A 16106-nucleotide genomic window follows, 5' to 3' on the forward strand; every position below is an offset into this window, starting at 1 on the left:
ATAGGCAGTTGCAAATTCATCTTAAACCTGATTACCTGGACCTGAAAAACCGAACTATTGTTACCAATCACTAATTTCTTAAAGCTTTTTCAAGAATAAGTGAGAGGTCAGAATACCCATGGAAGTATGGGAAACAAGATGTTTCACATAAATCTCTCTGAAGAAAATGTCTGAGTAGTCAAATGGCTAAGAATTTATCACATGATTTACCAAACGTCAGGAGAGCAACACTGAGGGCATCTTGTTTCTTCAAAAAGTCTCGGGGGGTAAGGTTAAAATTCCTCGACCACCTCGAAGGTCTTTTCTCACTGGTTCATTTAAGACGTGCTCCAGATGTCTGCATTTTTTTTTCAGCAAAAGTCATTTCCACATTCTATTCCCCTTTCATCATATCTGCAGATCATAGCTGTGACTCTGCCACAGCTGAGCCCTACTAGCACTCCTCACCTATTCTCCTCTTTGAAAGACCTGGAGACAAAGATACACTAAGGCCACGGGGTTTGTTTGTTTACTTGTACCACTGAAGGAAGGCTATACACAGCTCAGCAAAAGAAAGCCAGCTGAGTACTTCTCAGAAGAATTTTGCCATCTTGCATTGCTGTTCTAAACTCTCCTAAGAGGCTCATTTACGTTTAGATCCTCATGCTGCCTAGCTGACAAACACACAGAAAAGAGCCCTCCTACCTGCACAAGCCGCTGGTTCAGTTTCTGAATCTCTGATAAACTGAGCTCACTCGAAAGATCACACACTAAACCAGGAGGGGAACTGAAGCTGTTCCTATTTTGAAGCGTGGACACCATGTTTTCTCTGGGGTTCCTGAAGACTTGATTGTTGTAGCCAAAGGCCAGGTCGTCATCATTACAATGATTCAGGCCATCGAAATTTGTCGGCAGAGTCCCTAAGGAATCATAGGTATTGATGTACCCAGACAGCACCCTGCGCAGCTCCTTTTTTTGTTCTCGTTCACTCTGGAGGGTTTCCAAGGCCTCCTCTAGATGATGGTCAGAGATCTCCTTCTGTCGAGTGACTTCAGCCAGACGACTATCTCTAAGCTCAATTTCTTCATTTCTCCTCTGAACTTCACGTCTTAAGCCTTCATACTCCACCTGAAATGAAAAGAAAATGTCCTTTTCCTAAAACAACTACTTATCCTGTGCAGCTCATGAGTTCTGAATTTTGCCTCACCTTATTTATGCTAGAAACTGCCCTGATCACAGACATTCCCCAATAGATAAGAACCAAAGGATAGGAACAGGCAGTTCTCAAAGGATGATATGCAAGCTCTCAACAATCGTCTGACAAAATGCTGCAAATTACAAAAAGTTTCAGAAATGCACAGTACAACAACTCTGATGTTCCATCTCATATCCTTCAGGATGATGAAAAAGGGAAATTGCAACTGTTGCAGGGAAACAGGCACACTAATGTCTAATTGGTAGAGGTATGAATTGGTCTGGCCATTTTAAAAAGCAATCTGGAACCATGTTCCAAAGACACCAAACTGTGACTACGACTCAGTGATACTGCTATCAGGCCAATAACTCCAAAACATCAAAGAATGAGGAGGACTCATGTACAAATATATGTACAGTAGCTCTTTTCTATGGCAAAGAACTGGAAACAAAGGGAGTCAATTCGAGTATCAGTCACTGTCAACCACTATGTTAAGCGTCAGGGATTTAAAAAGAAAGCAAAATTACAAAAAATCCTAGCTCTCAGGGAACTCAGTCTAATGTATAGCTTATCATTTGGAAAACAGATGAACAAATGCATGAATATGAGTGCAACAGAACATGATCATTGCATTGTAAGAAATGATGACAAAGAAACCTTGGGAAGACTTGTATGAACTGATGTACTGCGGAAAACAGAACCAGGGTAATTATACATAAGGTGACGAATGAGACATACATTTTTGGAGGTGGTCAATGTGAGAATTTGTTTTACTTGAATGCATATTTTACAAGGGTTCTGTTTTAATTTGTGTGTGCGCGGTGAGTGTGAATGTGTAAATGTGCTCACATGCATGTGTGTTGTAGGAGGGGGGGAAGTTGGAGAAGAGAGAAGGTGACAGCAATAAGGTTTTTAGAAAGAAATAAAAGAGGGCCATTGGAGCATTTTTTAAAATGTACAGAAGAGAGCAGAAGGAACTGAGGAAAAGCAGGATAGTTTTGCAATATATCTTATACTTAAAAGTAAAGGGAAACTCTAAGCAATAGCTGCAGTGCTGGGTTGGATGTCAATCTTCTTTTTCTATTCTACTTGTTATGCAGGAGTGCTAATCTTCATGAACTTTTAGGTTTGGCATTTAAAACAAATATTTAAAGAAAAAAATAGCCAAAGGCCACTTCTGATTCTGGGCTGAAAGTCTACAGAGAGCTCTTGGTTACAAGTCTGTGGCTAGGTATCAAGCTCCATTCCTGCTGCTGCTTCCTATTAGCCCCTCTTGCTTGAATTCAGAACTCTCATTGCTCAGTCTTCTTGCCTGTGTCCCCTATTCCTGGGTCTCTTAACCTGTCTGTTCCTGAAGTCTGCTACTTGACTTCATCTGCCTAGATGTATGGCCAAAAGCTGCATGGTTCTCTGCTCTAAAAGATAGCTCTGACCCACCTGGCTTATGCCACTGGCAGGACTCTTGCTTCTGGCCACCCGAGAACTCTTGTCACCTATAATCTAGTGGAATAGTCTGAGAAAAGTGCTCTAAGGGAGCACTTTTAGTCTAGTACAATGAGCATCACTGTGGAAGTCAATAGGTCCTGTACAACAAGTACTCGCTCATAAAGTGCGTCCTCTCTGTTGGTCAAGTACCGTGGTAGATTCTGGGAACACAAAACCAAAAGGCATACGCAAACAGCATAACAAACATGTGGCACTAGCAGAACAGACTAGAATGCCATCTCTAGGCTCCATGTCAGCATTCCAGCGCATCAACAATCCCTCAGAGAAGAATGTGGTCATTCTTTGCTGTCCTTGGAGTATTATAGTCTCTCCCATGATGTCCTGCACATAATGAGCACTGAATTTAGTTAAGGCAAGAAAGTACCTTAAGGTATCTTCAGTGACACTTTAAAAAATATCCATGGCTTGTTGGCCATTTTGGGGTGGGGGAGACCATAGAGAAGAGAGGACTGCCTGGAAATTGTTGAAATAAAGCCAGGATTCAATAGAACTTTGATTAAAATATTTTTAAAAGTAAGGACTAAAGATGAGGGTTTCATACGATCTGCCCCCCTGCCCGTGTGCGCCCATATGCGCACACAGAAACACATACACACACACAGAGACTCCTAAAAACACACACACAAATCCAAAAATCATCACATCTGCTACAAAACCTTCCAAACACTCAGACATTGCCCCTTATGTTCACAGGGTACTTTGGGGAGTTCTCATTTTAAATGCCCCTCCCAAAACATTGGGTATTTCCTTTCAAATACTACATGGAGTATTTCAGAGTCAGACAGATTTAAAATAAAGACATTCCACCCACTAGATGACCAAGAAGTAACACCCACCCAAGGGTTCCTTGGGGAAGCTACTCCCCCTGCCCCATCCTTGGGGTTCAAAAGCCCATTGAGCAAGGCCACAACCAGAAGCCCATGCCAATCTAGTGATATCAAGCTTCAGAAGTCTCTTACTAGCAAGAGGCTGAATGACCCTGCTATCAAAGATCTTAAAATCCAAATCCTTTCTCAACAAATCATTTCTAGGTAAGACTTCAAGTCAGATGGCTGTTCTACAGTAGAGCCCACTTCATGGGGATGGGGAGGGCTATCTAGGGCAGATGAACAGCAGGCAACAATCCTCTTCCAATACCATCTTCCATGGTGAGGAGGGACTTATTTTTCTGCTGTTAAGCCACGTTTTCCCTTGGTGCCTGTAAGTATTCAGGAGAGAGCAATCCCCAAGGGCACACTTCTCAACCCTTGCATGAGACACATAAATGCCTAGCTCCAGCTCTGATCTAGTGCCATAATGACTGGTCATTGCTAGCCTGATGGGTGAGTCCCTGGCCCAGATGCGCTTTTCCTGAGGGGCCCCAGCCACGCTCACTTGCTTCAGGTTCAGCTCCCTCTGTGGAATGCTCCACTATACCTCAGTAATTCTGTCCTCTCCCAACCCCCTTGAACTGCTGTTGTTTAGCCATTTCCATCTCAGGTGGCTCTTTCTGACCTCATTGGTCTTGGCATAGCTAGATACAAAAGCGGTTTTCCATTGACTTCTCCAGCTCATTTTACAGATGAGGAAACTGAGGCAAACAGGATTAAGTGACTAGCCCAGGATCACACAGTTAGTAAGCATCTGAGACCAAATTGAACTAAGGTCTTTCTGACTCCAGGCCCAAGTGATCGATCCACTGCACCACGTAACTGCCCCCAGCCCCTTTCCACCTCCCCTTTGTTTTCTCTTCTCCAATTAGACTGTAAGCAACTGTCTCCCTCTCCTGAATTAGTGTCCCTGGTGTCCCCCAGTAGAAACCTATTAAATCTTCCACCTTTCGATCTGCCAGGTGTTTCAAGAAGAAAGCAACAAGGTTACTAAAGTCCATTTGGAGCCTCCAGTAACTACAGAGGATGGAAACCGAGACTCACTTACCCGGGTCTCCTTTAAATAGGAAATGTGCCCCTTTAAGGAGAGATTTTCTTCTTCCAATTCTGTAATGTCTTGCAGCTGACATAATTCATTCATCTCATATTGTTTGATGTCATCTTTCAACTGGGCTTTTTCAGTTTGTATACTTTGGCACCACTGGGGGGAAAAACCTTTTATCACTAAAAAGACAAATCTGATTTAACATTTCTCTTTTTCCATCTTCTGGAGAGCTTTAAGATGCTTCTGAAGGTATTAGATCTAAATGCACAAAAGGCAGAAACTTACGTATTTAAAAAATGGTGGCCGTGACAGAAGATGCTAAATATTTTTCATTCACCAAACATTTCTTGAGGTTCTGTTGTACCACAAGGTATAACTTGGGTCTTTCACCACCTTTGAATAGAGGCCTTTCCCAGTTCTCCCACAGATGCTGGACCCTTCTTGTCTAAGTTTCCCTTCTATCTATCCGTATGGATCTTGTATGTACCTATTTATTGATATGATTTCTCCTTGATGCAAATATAAGCTCTTCAAGAGCAGGGGCTCTTTTTGCCTTTCTTTGTATCTGAACATGCACAGGGCTTGGCACATCACACGTAATTAACAAGCGCGATGTATGCATATACACACATATCTCTGTGTGTCCATCTTTCATTGCCAAAGACAACCATGCCATCACAGAAATGATGACATGACTTGCACTTGACTTTGTTTTGAGAGAGGGAGGGCTGTGCAGGTCACCAGCTTCACTTCTCCTCCAGAGCCATCTGAATCCAGTGACCTGATATTCATCAGGATGACTGGAGATGATCCAGGATGAGGCAACTGGGGTTAAGTGACTTGCTCAAGTTCACACAGCTAGTGAGTGTCAAGTGTCTGAGGGGAGATTTCAACTCAGGTCTTTCTGACTCCTGGTGCTCTATCTACTGCACTAACTAGCTGCGCCCCCCCCCCCCCCAACAAACATATGCATCACGTAGATGACTGACTTTTTACTTACATGTATATGTGTCTGTAGACATGTACATATAGATATGTCATATATACATATATATATATGAAGCACCTAGTTGACTGAATTTTATATATATCAAACAGTAGAAAATTGAGAGGTGCATTTTCATGTACAATTCTCTTTGTTCTCTGGTATGTATATGGAAATCCTCTTTTTTTGCTGATCAAATTTAAATTTTAAAAAACTTTTAAGAGGTTATAAACCTGAAAATTAGCAGTGATAAGCATTAAGGTAGGGAACAAAGCTTGTCCAAACTAAACACATGATCTGATCACCTGGATAATGTAAAAGGATCTTTCTAAAGGACACAGACCCAAAGAAGTATAACACAGTCATTCCCAGATGAGGAAGTCATGTGACAGACTTGCTGGTAGAAAAGGAAGACAGAGCTGAGTGACAACTCTCCCATTCCCCGAGTGTCGTAATCAAAAATAGTTTATAATATATCATAATGTGTCCAGAAATGTTGGAAGTTCCTGAAGCACAGCCTCTTCTCTAGAGAAGTTACTTAAGTATCTGAAACTCTTATTTTGCTCATTTTAATCTTAATTTTTAGAGTTCGAAAGGGCCTTGAAAATCCAATCTGATATCATTTTGTTTTATTGTTTTGCCTTTTTCATTCTGAACTTTACAACCATCAAATTAAATCTGTATTTCCATATACATTACAAAATATTATTATACATAAAACACATACTCTCTTTTACATGAAACTCATTTCTCTCAGTATATAATGAATTTAGCACAATGAATTGCTGACTGGACTGCCTTGTCAGTGCCCACAGGCCTCTGGTTATCTCCCTGTGCTAAAAAAAAAATTTACCTTCTGCAGCCTGGTCTTAACCTTCCTTGACCTTTTCTGGAGCAATTGTAGGAGAGCTGCGCTGTTTCTTCCTGTGCTGTCATCTTTGCTCAAAATCCAAAACTTAATTTTAAAACTAAGCCAGCAGACAATTTGTGTGCAAACAGAAGATTTCAAACAGAATTGAACTTTTTTTAAAGAAGAACAACTCTTTTATACACTATTTGATAGATCTCTATGGACTGTCTTCCTCACACCCATATGAAGGGGCACTATTACCCCCATTTAACAAGTTCGGGAACCCAGGTATAGATAACCTCAATTATCCTGGCGAGAGTCACACAGTCCAAAGGCAGAAGAGCCAGAATTTCAGCCCAGGTCTCTCCCGACTCCCAAGGCTACTGTGCTTTTTCTTAAGCACCAATTACCATTTCAGGCTGTGAAGTAGCATACACTCAAATGCCATGGTGGTATATAGGATCATTTGCTTCTGGATTAAATGGGGTTCTTGGAGAGACCTTTTTTTGTTCTTGTGCCTTTGATATGTTTATTTTTTAGTCTTCTCCTTACTCTTATAAAACTACTAAAATTTTATTTAAAATTACCAGTACTAGGTTTTCCATGAGTGCCTCCTCATGTATATAAAGTATACATATTTTAGAACATGACCTAAATGACATCTGTTTGGGTTGTTCTGTACTTTCCTTTTCTCACTTAGGATGGGGGTGGTAAGAGGGGGACTTAAGATTACTGAGTAAGCAAGCAAGGTACTTCATAATGGAAATCTTCAATGGAATCTTATTGAGAATGTGTAAGCTGTCCCCCACACAATCTTGGCATGGGGTCCATACACCCAGGGAAGAAAGACACATACTGACACACACCTTCTTCAGCTCCTGGATTATGGATGAAAGGCGAACATTTTCTGCAGATGTAGTAGTCACAAGAAATCTCTTTTGTTCAATGTCATCCTGCAGCTCTTCAATTCTCTCCATCAGCTGTGCCTCCTTGGAAGTGGTTTCTAGCAGTGAGCATTCTTCTCTGTTCTCTCCATCAAATGTGGCCCGCTTATGGTGGCTACGACATTCTGCTAATGCCTAGAATGGACAAAGAAGACAGTCGCTTTGCAGGCACAGTAGAGATGGGATTTACAACTGAGATATTGTAGTGTAGCACACAGGAATATTAAATTCTAACCCAGAGGGATGACTTTTTCCCATGACTGAAATAGTTTTGCTGGACAAGTCAGCAAATGGTTATTGAACACCTACGATGTGTCTTATAGCAAAAGAAGAAACAAAACCCAGCACAATTTTATGGAATACTAAGGGACTGTCTCTGCCCTTAAGGAACTTGCAATTTAGATGATAAAATAAAAATGTTAACAAAACAGGCCTCTACATATAAACTAAACATATTTAAAGAATTCAGCAAAGAGATTTAACCAAAGTGCTTAGCTAAAGAAAGCTGGTGGGAGGAGTTGTGTGTTTCACATTTTCTCCAAAAGGGAAGACCTTGAAAAGGAGCATAGACAGAACCAGCCTTGGTAGCTCTCAGGAAGGGACCTCCCCAGGAGCCACTGATGGTTCTGAGTCCCTGTTAACTTCCTGTGTACCTCTTTCGGTTGAGGCATTTCCAGCCTATGGGACTCTAGCTCTGTTTCCAGGTCCCCATATTTCTGATTCAAGAGCGCATTTTCCTCAAGTCCTGCCAGGTCACATGTGGCGGCCTGGACTTTCTCCTGCCTTGTCTCCTGCAACTCACTGCATTCCACTTCTTCTCCTTGAAGTGCCTCGATCCTTTCCTGTTCCATAAGGGTTAAGGTGGACCCGTGCCTGCCAAGCACAAGCCAAGAATCAGTTCGTTGTCCCAGATAAGTCCTTAAAGAAAGGGAATATTTACCGAGTATGCTGTTAAACAAACACAAGATTCATATGGAAAGAAACTTCAACACACAGCTTGGTATGGGATTGGGAGGGTGGAGAGCGGGTGGGCAAGAGGACGATGTAAATTCTAGTGTCAGTAGTTACCAGCTTTAAAAAAAGGTGGGGGTGACTGTGCACAGGAAGAGCCTGGGAAAGTAGGGAGGGTTCAACAGACAAAGCAGTACAGTGAGAAGATTTGACAATGTAGTTTTAAGACAAGAAAGCTAGTCACTCAGAGCATCTCCACTAATCCTAAAAAAAAAAAAAAAGGAAAAGAAAAATGGGGCAACCTGGAGGAGAGAGAGAAAATGAGGCATCTTCATTCATACGCAAGTACTATAGGAAACAAAATATTTCCCACTCATTCTGTAATGAGTCAATGAATTGTGGTGGGTCAGGGTGAGAGGGGAGAAACTGATGCCATAAGGCAGGTCCTGAATAAATGTTTGATGATGGGTAAAAATGAGAAAGCAGAAAAAGATTTAAAAAAAAAAACCTTTTCAATCACGGCTGTTTTAAACTGATAAAAAGGAATTTGACATTATTTTTAAAATAATGTGTGGGTACAAGTTGAATGCAACTGAAATGCTGGATGTCCCAAGCATCTTAGTGCAGTTTTGTTGCAGTTCAGTCATTTTCCAGTCCTATCTGACTCTTCATGACCCATTTAGGGTTTCCCTAGCAAAGATCCTAGAGGAGTTTTCCATTTCCTTCTCCCATTCATTTTGCAGATGAGGAAACGGAGGAAAATAGGGTTAAATGACTTGCCCAAGGCCACATAGCTAGTAAGTGACTGAGGTCATAGCTGAGCTCAGGCCCTCCTGATTCTAGATCCTGCACTCTAGCCACAGCAGTGCCAAATGGAGTTTTAACCTTTAATAATTTCAGAAGTAGAAATGAGACCAAAGTATTTTAATCATTTTAACATTTAATTGTTTAGTTTTATTAAAATTATTCAGTTTTGAGCATCTTGAAAAATGAATTTATCATTAAAATTTAACCAGTTTTTTGCTTCAGTTCCTCTGAAGAGGGCAATGAAGAAAAAAGTCAACTGCATTCTCTGGTTAGCTGAACAGCAAGAAGGAGAAAATTCACTTGCCATCACAAAAAGGACGTTCCCCACAGAAATTTAACAAGTCAATGAAAACATTAAAGGAAACTGGCTCAATTCATGATGAGCCTAGATCCAAGAGACATCAAACACATGAAAAGACTGTGGCTGAAACCCAGAGGGCATTTGGACAGAATGCCTCCAAAATCAGTGCACCGTATCTTTGCTGAACTGAGCATTCCCGAGGCTACGATGAGCAGAATTCCAATGGACAGGGTTGCAACTGTTCAAATGTCCCTGGGAGAAGATTTCTAGGCCAGGTTAGACTTCTGTCAATTGATGGCGTCAAAAATGGAAAATTACAATGACAGACATGACAAGGTGATTTTTTCTGGTGACGTACCTTTCCGTACAAGTGGTAAAGTTAACCGTCACAACTGCAACATTTGGGGCCTAGAAAAGTCTCAAGGAGCCTGGCGACAAGAAAGAAACTGCCCAAAAGTTCTTGTCTGGTGCACCATTAATATACCTTGCCTTTTTTTCGAAGGATCTACAGTCAACAACAGTGGATCTTACTTAGCAGTGCTGCCAAATTTTGCTTTTCGAGCTGCAGAGGTTGAATCTGTTTGAACAACACCATTTTTCACCAAGACAGGGCACCTTGCAATCATGTATTCTGTGAGTGACACTTTCTGGATGACAGCCTCTCAGAACAGTGGATCTGTAGAGGAGGCCACCTTGCCGGTACAACCTGACCATCTGATCTGTCTGTACTAGACTTTCTCCAGTGTGGCCAGGGTCATGTCAAAATTGTGGCGTATGCATCAAAACCTTGTTCTTTGGATGGCTTTAATGGTAGCATCACAAATGCAATCCTTTGAATGAAAAGGAGTTGAAAATTTTCATAAAACACAAAAATCCTCTAGAACAAGGCATAATACAAAATGGTGGTTAGACTGACTTTTATTGAGAAACATCCCAATATTTTAAACAATTAACCTTTCAAATGTTGTTTTTCTTACAGATCCATGGCATTTATACTTCTGAAGTGATTAAATCATGGCCCACTATCTCTTTGATCTGGACTTCTTATGAATTGAACCACTCCTACAATGTTTTACCCAATTGTTAATTCTGTGGAGAGAGGGCTCCTTTTAGCAATTCAAATTATTAAACTTTGATTTTTTTTTTAATTTTGTAGCCTCTCTACTTGTAAAGTTATTAAAGCTTAAATCAGCACTAAGACTGTTAGCATAAGGCATCTTGGTTCTGCTTTCTCCAGTTTTTTGGCTGCCAGCTTTTTTTTTGTCAAGAAAATAATTTCATGAGACAAATAAACGTGGAGTCCATCTTCCATGAGAAAGAAGAACTGAATTTGGTGCCCGAGGACCTGTGTTTGAATCTTGTTTCTGCCATTTAATACTTGTTTGACGTTGAGAAAGCTATGGAACTTCTTTGGGCCTCAGTTTCCTTATCTGTAAAATTAACAGCAAGAAGGCTCACTCTGTGCTCAACACTGCTTGAATAATCTATTGCAAGGGGAATATTTTAGCACTGTGGAATTGTCCTCTATTGCTCATCAGCTAGATGAAGAAGAGAGGATGAGGATGGCAGAGGGAGGAGTCACTAGTGAAGACTATCGAACATTTTCCCAGCAGCCTTCAGGAAATGTGGATGACAGTGGTTTCTTCTCTATTCAAAAATGAAAGATCATTTACATGCAACTAGAGGGAACATTGGTTTACGGTTTGAAAGTTAGGAAAACTATGGTTTAACCTAAACTCTCTCTTGACGGGTCCAGAATTAATATCAGATACTTACCTTGCACTTTTCTTGGCTCAGTTACAACAGGAGGGTTCTTCCATATTTGTTGTTAAGGGTGACCTACCAGACTGTGAAGCTGACCAGCTCCTGCAGATGATTCGGATACAACAAATGCATAGACCAAAACTCATTGTAGAAGAATTAGCCCAACTCAAAGATCAAAGAGTACAGAAAACAGACCTAGAGTACTCTTTAGAAGTAAATTACACATATGATGGAACAAGAATGTTAGATGAAGATGAAGAGAATCTACAAAGAGCTCTATCTAGCACTAAGTCGACAGGAAATTGATATGGAAGATGAAGAAGCAGATCTGCATAGAGCACTTCGACTTAGCATGCAAGGTGGTTCCAGAAATAATATTTCGGAAGACATTCCACAGCCCTCAGGGACAAATTCACCATCTCTTACTTCAGAAGAACTACAAAAGAGAAGAAAAGCCTACTTTGAAAAGCAACAGCAGCCAGAACAGATACCACATCTACAAGTGCAGATGCCCTTGAAATTGATCCAGGTGACGATATAACCAAAGAAGAAATGCTTCAAGCTGCTATGAATATGTCTTTGAAAACTGTTAAAAAATAATTTGAAGACTGAAGGAAAAAAATAGCAAAGCAACTTTTTTAAAAAATATCAAAATATTCATATTCCCTAACATTGACTTCTTCTGTAGATATATCCCATACTGACCTCATTTCAGAAATATGCCAGAGTAGCACAATTCAGAAAAAAGGAGGGGGAGGTGGCTTGCAAATAAAAATGATAGAAAATGCATCAAGTTTAGAACTAAACCCTCTGTATTCCAAATACTAGCCAAAGAGGCATTCAGCCATTAAAGAAATAGGCAATAGTTTTCTAAATAATAACATTTACTGTCTTTTGAGGGATGGCCAATAACCTCTTAAAATAAGAATTTCTTAGAGACCTATTTGCACACCAACTCACAGGATCTAGTCGCAGATTTTTCCAGTTCTTTTGAATAATCTGATTTACTCCTCTCTCACTTTGTTATAGTTGCTTGTTGCTTAAGGTCCCAAGTGGCTTTATTGCAAAGACTGTCACTTGTCTCTAGTTACAACAGGTATGATATTTAATGGGGTAAATCACTCTAGTCCCAACTGCATTTTAAGTGCTCTAGAGTATTTTCTTTACTTTTCATTGTCTTTGACCTCAGTTTCTCTCCTATATACCTTTCATTCCACCTTAGTTGAAGTTAGCCTGTGACAAGAATTATTTCCTGTCCTTTCAATATGCGATAAAGGGATCAGTATCCTGTGATCAGTGCGTTCCTACATTTGAAGGAAACCCTGCAAAAGTGAGGTGTTGAGACAATATTCAATTTGGGGACAGCATAACTATTTTTCCAGGTGCTTTATAAATATGTTCTCTGCTATGTCAGAATGTTACAGCATTTACATGAATAGCCTTACACTATGCACCTCGATGTTTCCTCTCTTGCTAAGGAAAATGAGGAAAATAAAGTATGCAAGCTAGCTTGTGTGAATTGTAAGATTTAAGGTCCAAGATATGTGTGTAATGGACTAAACTGGGCTACCTGGTTTGTGTCATCCTGCAGCCTTTTATTGTGAATGGTGCTTTCTGTTTTACACAAATTTGAAATGTAGGGAAATGTAGAAATGCTTCACCTATGCTCCATTAAACAGAAATATTTTCACCCATAAAATAATCTTGGAACACATGGAAATAATTTCCTTCATAAATTAGATTTAAAATTATGTTGTTACTTGAAACATACTGCTTCGCTAGAAATACAGCAATAATTGGATTATTCAATAGCAAGTGAAGTTGTACATAAAAAACAGTTTTGTCACACATGTTTTCATAAGGTTCCCAAATGACTGTTTCCTTTTATGGAAATAGAATAGTGCTAAAATTTGGATTGAGATTAATAGTGCCCTTTTAAAATAGGCATTTTGCTCCTGCCATCAGCCATTATTTGTTTTCATCTGTAAAATTTTTCAGAGTAGATGTATTAAATAAAATGTTCAAAGTGAGTCTCTGGAAATTAAAAATATAGTAGGATGACATTTAAAAAATTATGGATGGCTGTACTGATCAGGGAAAATTTTTTACTGTAAGATTTGTTGCTAGATGTAACTGAAAATATAAGAAATGCCTTTTATTGATAAAGTAACCTACACTCAGCTCTTCATATATTTGCGTTAATGCCTTCTCTAACCTAAAAACTGAGCTAACTGTTAAGACTGAAACTGTTTTCTTCCATACTTGCTTACACAGTAAAAGCTCATAAAGGAAAGTAAAACACAAGGCTGAAACCCTTGCAGTGCCCAGATGAAGAAGTTTTTAAAATAACACATCAGCCTTAATTCTTGATGTTTTTTATTGACTCAAGTTGGACCCTTAGGCTAGAAAGTTCAGATTGAATTATGCCTACCTATGCACATAGCATATACATTTTATATTGTAAAAACAAGTAATGCACTGCCATCTTATCATGGAATATAGACGAATATAGGCTTTTGATGGCTTAAATTCTAGTCATTCAGACTATATTCCTTAGTTGACATAATGTCAAAGATGGCTACTTCATCATATTCCATTGTATAAAATAAGTTAACTGAAAATTCCCCCCTGCACCCAGTCTACCTTCTTAATCTGGCATTTCTTCAGTGCAGCATAAAACCTGTGAATTTTTTTAAAATTTTAAACTGTATAAAAGTACACCAAATCCTACCTGACAATAGTCATCCTGCTGTGACAAAGTTTCATTTGTGGCACTAAATGTAGGGAATTACTATAAATGCTCAAACAAGGATTTCTATTCTTGGTCAACAATTAGGAGGATATTAGTGTTTAATATTTAAACAATATTTATTCTTCTGCAAAAGGAGTATCAAATGCGATGAACAAGGTACAGAAAAGTTTTGGTTGGAACTCGGCAACATTAGTCATAAGTAACGACAAACTTGGAAAGACCATTGCAATGTGTATTTTCAGATAAGTGCATGACTTCTACATGGAAGGAGTAACTGATCAGATTTTTTAAAAATTTGCAGGTTAGAGATATGAAGATTAATGTATAAATATGAAAAATATTTGGAGGCAAATTATGTCAATATCAAAAATTAAAAAAAATAAAATTTATATTTTTGTTTAAAAACGTTAGGCAAATAGTTTTTTTAATTGTTCTCAAAACATTTTGCTTTATTAATGGAGATGCTTTTTTAAAGTGAACCGCCGCACGGAGATTTTCCTAAATCAGCACTGTGTATTGCTAAAAATGTAGTAAATCAATGAAAATAAAATCAGATATATGCTTTAGTATCATAAAATAAAGCTTCTCATACCTAAAAATTATGCCAAAACAAGAAACTGAAAATGCAGCCTAACTTCTCACTGTCCGTACATTCAATACTGTTTTAACTCGTGCCAATTTCTATAATATGAACATGTATTTATAGCTTTTATATTGGCAGACAGGATTTGCCAGAGTGCAGAGAAAATCTTGATCAAATGTGTTAAAAAACTGTAAAGCTATTTTTTAATGCTTTCATTAGCTTGAAAAACAATACATTGTAAGTTGTCACTTTAAAGAGAATATTTTTTTAATCTGAATAAAACCTCTCTTTGCATTTGAAAGAAATGTAATTTCATTTCTTCCAATGCAAGAAACCTGAGTTTTTGTAATGAATTGCTTGTTTTTTTTCCCTCAAAACAAGCATCAAAATGCTATTTACTCCTCTTAAGCATTTGCTGGAACAAAGTTCACAAGAGGGAACAATGCACAAGAAGCTCCCTTACCACAAGAGTAAGTCAGACAATAAGAGTTTTTTTACACGAAGTGGTTAATCTAATGGCCAAGCACAGAGGCATCCACCAGAAGGACCATGAAGGGACACTTTCTGAATCATAAACATTATCATCCCCACCATTACCAATTCATTCCACTTCTATCATCATTGCCCTCTGCTAACCCCACCTCCCAATGAGACAGAGGATGGCGAGGAAGACCTCTGCCACTTTTCTATACTATCTCCTACCCTGTATGGCATCAGGGTTGCTGCCCATTCCCCACCCCAGTGGGGCTCTGCCCAAGATCCATCTTTAACACTGTTCTGCCCTTAAGACCTCTTCCACCTTCTCATTCCAAATAACAACCAAATGCATAAGATATCTGGATATCAACCTCGGAAAGCAAGTAAAAGACATATAGATTCAGTTGCAAGTCCTTAAAGAAATAAAGAACAACCTAAACAGCTAGAAGAATATTCAGTGCTCATGGCTAGACTGTGCCAATATGATGAAAATGACAAAACTACTAAAATAATACTTCAATGCTATATCAAATTGCCAAGGGCATGTGTTACAGAGCTTGATAAAATAATAACAAAATTAATTTGGAAAAACAAAAGATATAGAATATAGAGGCAAATGATAGAAAGAAAGACAAATGGGTAAAAGTAGCACGTCCAGACCACAGACTGTATTATAAAACAGCTGTCATCAAAAACCATCTTAAAAAAAGGAGATATAATGGAACAGACTTAACAAGAGTGCATCAGAAATAACGAAACTCAATTACCCAGTTTTTGAAAATGTGGAAGACATTAATAACCTAGAAAAAAATTCCTTATCTGATTAAAAATTGCTGGGAAAGTTGGAAAGTGGTCTGGCAAAAATTAGGCTTAGAACAGTACCATATAGTCTATTCCATAATACCTTCTAAATGAATGTGACTTTCATATTAAAAGATGATATTTTTTTAAAAAAATGGAAGAGAAACAGATCATGTATATCTCATAGCTATGGGTAAGAGATACATCCTTAACCACACAAAAGATAGAGGCAATTACAAAGATAAAATACATAACTTTAATTACTTGCACCTGGAAAGGGTCTGCACAGACAACACT

At 38.9% G+C, this 16106-nt stretch overlaps 1 protein-coding gene and 1 pseudogene across 1 annotated transcript in view; one reads left to right on the plus strand and one right to left on the minus strand.

The window, feature by feature from the left end:
* The window catches only part of LOC140516158 (protein bicaudal D homolog 2-like), a 28610-nt gene that overhangs the window by 8974 nt on the left and 3530 nt on the right, over positions 1-16106 (minus strand). Inside the window, exons 2-5 of the mRNA XM_072627132.1 lie at positions 8027-8246; positions 7296-7508; positions 4598-4750; positions 685-1107 (exon numbers count right to left, since the gene is read on the minus strand). Of these exons, the coding sequence (XP_072483233.1) occupies positions 685-1107; positions 4598-4750; positions 7296-7508; positions 8027-8246 (1009 nt within the window). The remainder of the gene's footprint in view (positions 1-684; positions 1108-4597; positions 4751-7295; positions 7509-8026; positions 8247-16106) is intronic.
* On the plus strand, positions 11231-11821 carry LOC140515414 (ataxin-3 pseudogene; annotated as a pseudogene).

The sequence above is a fragment of the Notamacropus eugenii genome, chromosome X, assembly GCF_028372415.1.
Source record: "Notamacropus eugenii isolate mMacEug1 chromosome X, mMacEug1.pri_v2, whole genome shotgun sequence".
Classification (NCBI taxonomy): Eukaryota; Metazoa; Chordata; class Mammalia; order Diprotodontia; family Macropodidae; genus Notamacropus; species Notamacropus eugenii.